Source organism: Osmerus mordax, chromosome 20 (assembly GCF_038355195.1).
Source record: "Osmerus mordax isolate fOsmMor3 chromosome 20, fOsmMor3.pri, whole genome shotgun sequence".
Taxonomy (NCBI): Eukaryota; Metazoa; Chordata; class Actinopteri; order Osmeriformes; family Osmeridae; genus Osmerus; species Osmerus mordax.
The window spans coordinates 12,776,253-12,786,614 of NC_090069.1; the positions used below are offsets into that span (position 1 = coordinate 12,776,253).

Sequence of the window (10,362 nt, forward strand, 5' to 3'; positions counted from 1 at the left end):
TACACATCATTGCCCAATTTCTTAGTTTTGATGTAACTGTTTCAACTATGTGAGGCTGACACATATCACTATTTCCTCTTGCATTAAGGAAAATTAGTGGAAAAACGTTTCATTCTACATTCACTCTTCCCCTGGCTCTGTTTTGCCGGAGTTCAGTTATGAGCTGCATGGCCAAGAAGAGCCTGGAAATCTCAGTTTGGGACTGACTTGGGAAAGTCCAATGATTTCACTGGTAAGTTTTCTGTTAGTTCTCACTGTAATCTTCAATAGCCTAAATTGCCTTTCTGATCAAAACTGGCATGATGTGAGTTTGCAAATCCGGTGAGGATTGAACCCATTGTATTGCAGCTCACAAGCAGGTGAAGGGACCTTTGAATCTTTTGACTGTAAACCGGTGCTTAAATTAACCATGGCCTGTTTTCCTGTGCCCTTTTACCCATTAGGAGGCTGCCAGCTTGGCATCACCGCCAAGGGGGAGTGTCTGGAGCACTGGTACGATTGCTTTAAGAACAAAGACAAAAAGATAGAGTGCTGACCAGGGGCGGAGCTAGACTTTCAGTGCAGTGGGGTCGGAGCTTCATCATGGGGCCCTCTGCTACCAAGTCATTTTAAAATTAAAACCGTAAAAAAAAACGTTCAATATCTGATGAATGCATATGTTACAATGTGTCACTTGTTCAGCCAACTAAGCCTATATGTCAAATAAGACACAAAGAAAAGCCACATTTGTTGACAAGTTTGTATTGACGAACAAAGAAAACAGTTTGCCAGTCAAATTAAAAATTTTCAACACCACCGACAGCAACAGCTGATTGACAGCGATGGTGCTGAACAGGCCAAGTGCGCTCAATCAGTGCCACAGTATTTCTTACAATTTTGTTGTCTGCTTAACGATCCTCCAGAACAAATAAATCTAACAAAACTATACACATATCCCTTATTAAATCTTCATCCTCCTCCTTCATGGTGGAAAATTTGCCAAACACTTTGTCCTTGTCAATATGTATGACCCGCTCCACACACAGAAAGGTGAGATTTGACAGTCTGGCCTCATCCATGCACGAACGCAAGTAGGCTATGTCTTAATGAGACGTAGACGGCTGAAACTTCGTTCGGCACTGAATGTAGCGTTTTGTTGCCTGGCAATTGTTATTGTTGTGCTGGTTTACCATAGCCATGAGTTAAGTGACTGTTACGTAATTTACGTTTGATAAAAAGAGCTGGATTAACGGAATGTGGTTGTGCGAGATCAGAAGCCGTAGTTAGCTTCTTTCAGCTAATTATCTGCATTGTGTCACTAAGCAAGGGCCCCTTTCTTACCCATGCACCCACGCTATCTCCGCTACTGGTGCTGACATGTTCTCATTAGTGACAACAGTGTCGAGTTTGATGACTGACACAGGGCCCGCCTCCCGTCTGTGTAGTTCTGGTATGACTTTTAAGCCCACACTCATAAAACTCTGTATTTGAATTAGGAAAAGTAACTGATTTTGTGACCCTAGGAAAGTCGGGGGATTAGATATTTTTGGGGGCCAAGTCATGGAAAATCAGGGAATTTGTAGCATGTGTACATTTTAGTTGCTATTTATCTAATTGTAATATTTTCCTTGCAGAATTGTTGTTTATTACTTAATCGCTTCAGTTAAGATATGCAGTGTAAAACAAAAATGTAATAGGCAGCATAGCTAATTTCTTGCAGTAGCTGCATGAATAGTCAAAAGTCCTTTTCATCTTGCAGGGGACCTCGGACTGGGGCACGGGGTTCCTGGTGAATCTTCATAATTACTGGCAATATAAAAGAGCTTTAGTTAATTGTTAAACAGTCTATCACTGTCCTTCACCTCCAATCTTAAAAGGATGTGATGACATAATCGAATACCTTGTTGCACTGTATATTTGTAAACATACTGTTACTGCATAGTTCCAGTTCTTGCATTTAGATTTCATTTTTGTGTGTTTGGTAATGGTTTGGCCAACATTTGGTGCACTCCAATAGCACTGATTCACTGTTAACTCTTTCTCTGTCTTTTTTTCCATGTTCCTTTCAATTTATCTTTCGCTCACGTACATCAAAACAAATATTGCTGAAATTCTGTCAATTGAATACATGTTGACATGATCATGATATTGCATGGTATTTAAAGGGAAAACTAAATATATTTTTTAGATTTCAGTATGTAAGTGTTGTGATTGCCGCACTTTCGGGAATTAGTAATTACTTGTGGTTATAATAATAATAAAATTATAAAATCCCCAATGAGTTGCGCTGCCACATGTCAGAAAACTTTGGGCGCATCAGGTGAGGTTACAACCAATCGCCTTGCAAGAGACACGCAACGGGAAACGACTGACCTTTGCATTCTTGAATAATCATGTTGGATTTTCTCTCCAAGTGGGTTGAAGTTCATGAACTCAGATTTAACCTCGGATTAAATTTGAACTCTACTCGAAGTGTATGAGATACAGTCGAGGCATCCTACATGTGTCTTATTTCAGTAGTCTATAGTGGAATATAATTTACATCTCAAATTCTGAAGACACACATCATGCTGTAGCCTACAAGAGATACTCTATTCATAAAACATGCTCATAAATGATCGTTAATTTATGATATCATACTTTCAGATTGATTGGCTGGCTAATTCAGGTTTGTATATTGACGTCTCTGAAGGATACAGCCTCTATTATTGTCTTCGAGAAAGGAAGGGAGGGGTGTGTGGAATGAGAATATTTTAGTGAATTGTTGTAAATCCCGTGATCACTTCAGAGTACCGAGTCTTCACGTAATTCTAGAACATCGGGAAAGCCCCCCACTTCCCCCACCCCCCTGGTCATGTTAAGAAAACCACCCTGCACACCGTGTCCGTCAAACGTGCTAAGGACAAGAACAAGGCGTGTGCATGTTTCAATAGGCCAAAAGTTTAGTTACACAGTATTGCAAGAAATAATTACTGAACTATTTAACTATTCACTATTAATTTGTATATAGTTAGATCTGGTGCTGAATTTACATTTGTTCAGTGTAAAAAAAGAAGAAAAGTAATGGGTGTTAAGTCCCTTCTACGCGTTATTGTTCTAATATTGGCTGTTCTGAAATCGACCATTGCTACAAGTGAAGTTCGAAACTTCTGCGTTTGGACGAAAGTCACAAACTGCCAGACCCATTACACTTTCCTTAGCCAGAACAAGACCCAGTCGTTACTCCGCCTATACCACCTTGTCTGGTCAAATGAGCACTCTATGGTCAACTGTGTCTGGAATGATGAATCTTCTGTTACCGCGAACTACTTGGATCTGTGTTGGAAGCGCGAGGGAGAATTCACCGGACGCCCTGACAGTCACTTCGAAATCAATATGATGCTCGAATCATGCGCCGCATTTAACCCTCGAACAATTGCGGATCGCACGAAACGCTCTGGAAAGAGGCACATACGAAGTGCGGATGGTCACTACATTGTGGGTGCTTCAGTCCAGAAACTTCATGGCGACAGTGACAGATCTGGGGGAAAGACACACCGACGCCTGAAACGTGGTTTTATTGTACCTGGAACTCTTTGGTGTGGAGCTGGGAACAAGGCATTGTCATACAAAGATTTGGGTAGGTAAGTGTTCAGTGATTATCATAAGTGATAACCTGTAACCTGGTCTCATTTAATTTTGTTGAACTCTCTTGTATCTTCTCAGGTGTCTTTTCTGACACTGATAGCTGTTGCCGTGAGCATGACCAATGTCAGGACACCATCCTGTCCTTTCAATACAACTATGGAGTCTTCAACAAAAACATCTTCACCATGTCCCACTGCAACTGTGACAACAAGTAAGACAACTTCTCTACAACATATTGTTTGGCACTTTTTTCTTCTGAGAAATCTGATTACAGTTAATTTCCCCCTCCAAGACTTGTTAATGTCAGGCACTGCCATTTTTTTAACCAACATTCCTGTTTTTTTGTAGGTTTCGCGAGTGTCTGTTGGCGGCTCAGGACCGAATATCAAATGTTGTGGGTTACACATTCTTCAACCTGCTGAAAATGAAGTGTTTTGACTTTTCCTACAATCTCCAGTGTGTTAAGAGAAACTGGTTTGGAATGTAAGTAAGAGCATTGACTTACATTGACTTCAGTGCCTACTTGTAATTAAGGTGACCAGTTACAGGTGCAAACATTTTAAAATCATCTTTTAATCTGCATGTCTCTCCAACAGGTGTCTGGAGGAAGACATGGCTTTGTATGCTGTGGTGCATCCAGCCACTGTGTACAACTACTCAAACACAGACTCTGAAGAAGACGACATGGCTACTGCCGCTATCAACATAACCATCACCTCCAATGCCAAACTCACACCAGACTCCCAGAAAAGCAGAACCTCAGACTCAGTGTTCTTCCCCACCTCTGATGTAGTCACCCACACTAGAGCTGCCTCACCAGGCCTATCTGCCTCAGCCCCTTCCTCCCATACTACAGCCTCTGCCTCCCCCACCCTGTCTTCCTCAGACCCAGCTATCCACACTTCAGCCCCTCCCTCAGCATCTTCATACAGCACAGCTCCTGCCTCCCCAGCCTCTCACAATTCAGCTCCAGCCTTCCACAGCACTCCTGCCTTCCCAGCCTCCCACACAGAAGTGTCTGACTCCCCAACCATCTCCGCTACCACTGAAGCAGATGGTAGCTCCCAAGCCCTGACCACACTTGAGAGCGAGACCGCCTCCATGCCAGTGTGCAATCAGGAGACGGACACAATGCCATTTCAAATTATTTGTGTCACCCACACAATGAAAGCCAACTTCTCTAATAAACTTGTGGAAAGAGTCACAGCAAATATAGGTATGTGGGAGCCATCACTACATGTGTTTGTGTGTCCTGTCTTGCCCTGGATCCTGATTCACCCTCTCCTATCTTCCTCTCTCTAGATAAACCACAGTCCTGTGAGGTTTACCACGACCTGGATACGTGCAGCCTGAAGATCCCTCCGCAGCAGGAGAGATACAGCTTCTATAACTCAGAGTCCAGGAGCTTGTACCACTGCAACTGCACTAGCAGGTAAATATTCCCCGTCCTCTCCATCACTCTCTTTAACTGGACCCACACATATAGATATAATCTTCTCTATACTCAACTCTACAGGATCTTTAGCAGGGCTGTCTAGTTGCTTGTTTCCAGCTTGTAATCACAGTGTTTCCTCTAGGATTTTTTTTTGCAGTGGGGGCAGGTCTGTCCGAATTCCCCCAAAGAAATACAGTTAGGCTACTTAATGACACCTTACAGCCATGAAGTATGTTCTAAATGGCATAAATGCTGCCAATTAATAATAGACGTAACTTATTGTAAATGGTCAGTAGCCTAGCCTATCGATTAAGGGGCCGCTCGGAAGCATGTACGCTGTCTGCTTCATTTGATCTTGATAGGCTAAGCATTCTGTAGCTAATCATAACAATATACCCAGTCTTTATTAATTGGGTGTGCTCAAGCCAAAGGCTTGAGCACAATGTAAATAATCGCCACTATAAAGAACCCCCCTTTAGAACAAGCTTTTTCCATCTACACATGATACAAATGATAGTTTTAGCTTGTAAGTTTAGTTGCAGTAGTTCAACATTAATCAAATTGATTAAAGATCCTGTAAAGCAAATTCCATGATTTGCTTCTCAGTACATTATATACGTTTGAAATTAGTTCCTGAAAGCATGGGCAAAGGGCGAAAACTTTGTCGCACTGAAATTTGGAGTTATACCATAGAACAGTTTCTCTTCCGTTTTCAGATCAGGTTTTAATGGGCGGGGCCAAAAAATTACCTATCTACGTCATTTTGACCCATCTACATCAGATCACTGAATGGTTCCTCCTGCTGTACTGTTATTGTAGCCTACATCAGCTAGCTTAGCTATCTTCAGAATGTGTCCCTCCACCCGCAACTGCATCTTTCCTGGATGCAAGAACTTCAGCTGCGCTGCAATGCTATTTAATTTCCCTATTGATGAGGAAAGGAAAAATAGGTGGATTGCTTTTGTGAAGAGCCACGCTGATGGAGAGCTTCGGATAAACTCCAACAGCCGCAGTGACCATTTCACAGCAGATAGTTTTAACATGGACCAGAGACAGACGGGATTCATTGAACAAATACATTCTAATTCTATACTGTTTTGTTCGGCTTGACGTAGCGTCCATTATCTGGGTCGTAGGTAGGGCTAGGGGCGGAGCTTCAGCTCCTTCAGGCGACACGCCCCCCCAATCTCAAGCAGAGAAGAGGGCTGATTTTCTCACGATTTCAAAGCCTAATTTAACATACGTTCTGTGTTTTTTTTAATCGAATTTGGATGGGTGGTTAAGTACACATTCAACTCGTTTTCAATTCCACTTTACAGGATCTTTAATGACCATTGACCAGATTCGTTACAATTTTCCAAGCAGTTTACTGGCGATTTTCAAGTCGCATCTCATATCTGCTGCGGCAAATATGATAGTATAAGTGAGCACTACATTACAGCCATTCACAACAAAATAAATGTAATAATAGATGTAACATGTCTCTTTATGGCTCTGGGGAAAACTGCCTCGCGCGTATCCACTCCAATTGTTTGGATATTGAATGGCATTGATTGCTCTACGGGACTTATGATCATCATCTGATACCCCTGTCGTTCTTACTTGCTTTAATGATCTCAGTCCCACCACAATTCTAGCTCAACAGTGCAAATACATGGAAAACAAAGCTAACTGTGCTAGCTAACTGTTTGGTAGCTATTACTGTAGCTGGCTAACACACAGCATCTTGTGCTTTGTAGAACTGGATTATCTTCTACAGAAGAGCACATTCTTGCAGGCGTGATGTACAATTTTCCTCACCTGGACGAGGCCGAATCATAGTGCTCTGCTCCATGTCAGAGGTAGATAGTCAGTAGTGATGGGCATTCCGGCTCTTTTTCGTGAGCCGGCTCGTATGGCTCAGCTCACCAAAAAGAGCCGGCTCTTTTGGCTCCCGAACGGCTCTTAAAAAAATACATGTTTTAACTATGAATTTGACTATGATGGGTGTGAAAACAATTTGAATTAAATTATTAAATGAAATCATACTCGACCGTAACCACATATCTTTAAAAATGCATTGATTTGTCATGGCTCTCCTCCGAGTTTTGACTACTCTCTGACTGTGTGTGAGTTGGCTTGGCCCTCCCTCATGCAGGATTGAGAGGAACAGAATGTGAGGATGATCGTGTGTGCCTTTAAGCCTACAAGTATTTTTTTGTTGTTCTTTGAATTAGTCAATTATTTTAAATACAATTAAAATTCATTATTTCATAATCATTTAGTTTTTATAGGCTGTATTAATCTATTAAAAATAGAGTCGGCTCTTCAGATATGCGAGCCAGCTCCCGACGTTCACCTTCAAGAGCCGGCTCTTAGAGCCGGATCGTTCGCGAACGACCCATCACTAATAGTCAGCTAACTGTGAGTAGTAATAATACTAATGATGTGTGTGGGGCTAACCAGAAGAACGAAGGGGAGACCACTTCTATTTTACAGTTGTAAAACTTGTGAGCGCTAGTGGTACTTTTCACTAGCTCAAAAAAGTACAGTGTTGATATCACAGAAAAGCTTATAAAGCTACTTAGCTTGAGCTACATATGAGACATTAGACATTCTCTGTTATCACCTTGGCCTGTGCATGTGGGCTTGCAGTTCTAACAGCTAGACAGCCAGCTACAGTAAACTGTCACAGTACCTCCCCGAAGATAGCTTGCAACACCATGTATTTCTCACGCATTTCAACCATTTCTCACGCTGAGAAATAAGGGATAACTTGTCCCGCTATAACAATTACTGTTTTCTGCAATAACACCACCCTGGGCTGTAACTAGCTATGCAAGTAGCAAAATGACTTAAGACTTGTTGTTCACTGACTTGGTGTCCACTGACTCAGCTTATATTGATTGTAGACTGTGGCTAGCTAGCTAGTTAGCTACTGTTAGCTTCACTTTTCGTCCAAAATCATGCCTGTGTTCGGATACAAGCAATGTAAACTTGACCAAGATGAACATTTTGACACCAACATTGTCTATGTAGTGCAAAAATTTACATTTATTCATTTAGCAGACGCTTTTATCCAAAGCGACTTCCAAGAGAGAGCTTTACAAAGTGCATAGGTCACTGATCATAACAACAAGATAGCCAAAAAACATCGCGAGTAGCCAAAACATGAGGCACACATTGTGAACAACCAAAGTAAGTGCCAAAGGGAAGAACCATAAGAGCATGTAGTTGAACAAGTTACAATTAAACAACATGAACCGCTATAAGTGCAAGTGTACCTGTGGAAAAAAGCAAGCAACAGTAATAAAAACAATATATCACAGCGAGAACAAAAATTTAAAACAGTTACCACTAACCACAAGAGCAACAAGTCTCTAAGCAAGAGTCATTGTGATCCTTGAGGAAACTAACATCGGGTCAAGCGAACCATTCCTAAGTACCGTTGTACTCCCGGAACAAGTGCGTCTTGAGCCAAATTTAAGGACGAGTTAGGTTGGGAAAAGAATAAATAATCATATATATGAGAGATAATATAGGTTGTGTCTTGCCAAAGGCAGTCACACCCAAAAATTGAAGATGGAAGAGATCAATTTTAGATGGAATCTCTTTGGAATGTCTATACCCAAGAATCCACAGTACATGATCTATACTCAATACTATGCATTGGATCTCTAAACTAAACAATTCCCACTGCAGCTGTATGTGAACAGTGCCAGATACTCATGGTCAGAAATATTACACTTCTCACTGTTTCAATTGGCAGACTCAGTATTTACAGTGTTGTACAATGACCCCTGTATCAGGTTTGATATTGAAAAGTTGCACACAGTTGAGATTGTGAGTAGTGTCTGCCATCACTCTTCCCAGCCAATGTAAAGTAGACTTTAAAGTAAACATTGCCTGCACTGTTTGCAGACTGATGTGGTGAAAGTAACACCTCTTACATAATCACTGTCAAGGCCAGACAGACGTTTCAGAACACGAAGAAGGGCAGTGGCCATGTGTGCGCTCACACCCTCACATATCAGTAGGTTTACACTGTAGGATAAATGCACATATGTCTGTGTGTGGGCAGTCCCAAAATAAAGCCTCATCCTACAGTCTATATTCACCCATATCTTCTGACACAGCCATCTGTTTACTACTGCCATAGCAGTTGCATCAATCTGACCACTTCCTCTGTCTCTCTCCCCCCTCAGACTCTTCCAGAGGCTGGGTCAACAGAGGAAGCTGAGTGGGTTACTGCCTGTCCTGCTGGAGGATGTGTCTCAGTCCTGCTTCACTTTGCAGCCACAGCACTGCACTCAGCAGTCAAGGTCAGTCAGTTTTTTTAACCTGGTTTTTATATGTAAATATCTTTAATTACTATAATAGGTTCCTGGGCAGTGATAGTACAGTGTTAGTTAGGCCCCCACTTTCCTCCTCTTTCTCACTCTTGTTCGCTTTCACTCTCTTTGCTCACAGCTGCACAGCAGTTCTGGTCCAGCCCCTCCTCTCCCAGCTGGAGCAGCAGCAGCCAAGCGGTGGAGAAATGGTTGAAGGACGCCACTTAGAGATCATGAGGCTGCAAGTCAGGAGGCGCAACATGAGAAGGACCAAGCGAAAGGGGCGCCCAGTTAGACTTTATAAGCAATGTCTTAGGATGACACAGACCAAGACAAAGAAGCTTCACCAGCAGGGGGCACACTCCAGCCTCTCTTGAATATTGTGAGGGAAATCACTTGTGAATGTTAATGGACATTCATATTGAAAGCGTGCATGCTTTACACCGGATTTAACTTAAGAAAGTACAACAGGGTAATCAAGTATGTAAATTGTGCCGGTGTGTGTGTAGTAGATTAACATGGCGTTTTATTGGTTTTGTAATACATAAATCATTGTACATTGGGTGTCTTATGAAATATTACATGGATGAAAAGTAATTTCTCAAGTATAACCAACAGGCCATAGTCAACATAGTCTACATTGCATAATATAATTGTAAAAATGTCTTGAAGTAATTGTATTTTGGTCTAACACATTTGGATTGTTTGTTTTTATATATAACAAAGGCAGTTGCAATGAAATAAAATGATGATGATAGGTTTATTATCTAAATAGTAAAATAATCAATATGTAATAATTAATCAAAATCAATACAGAAACATACTTTCAGAGAAATCATTGGCAGTTGCAATGAAATTAAACTAGGTGCCGCACTCGAGTTAATATAGTAAACACAACAGGGACACTGGCGCAGAGCCATTAGATAGCTGTGCACCAGCCTAATTAGGTAGAAGGCTGTAGCTAACTTTCGAGAATTTTGTTTCCTTAATGAACTAATGCAATTAAGGTAG

At 41.5% G+C, this 10,362-nt stretch overlaps 1 protein-coding gene across 1 annotated transcript; it reads left to right on the forward strand.

Annotated features, from left to right (window-relative positions):
* The first annotated feature begins 409 nt into the window (after nt 1-409).
* LOC136964572 (group 3 secretory phospholipase A2-like) lies at nt 410-9,908 on the forward strand. The gene is made up of 8 exons (XM_067258728.1): nt 410-492; nt 3,180-3,598; nt 3,685-3,817; nt 3,955-4,089; nt 4,203-4,822; nt 4,909-5,038; nt 9,226-9,342; nt 9,491-9,908. The coding sequence occupies exons 1-8, from the start codon at nt 410-412 to the stop codon at nt 9,726-9,728; spliced, it is 1,875 nt and encodes a 624-aa protein (XP_067114829.1). The 3' UTR covers nt 9,729-9,908.
* Nucleotides 9,909-10,362: the final 454 nt, after the last annotated feature.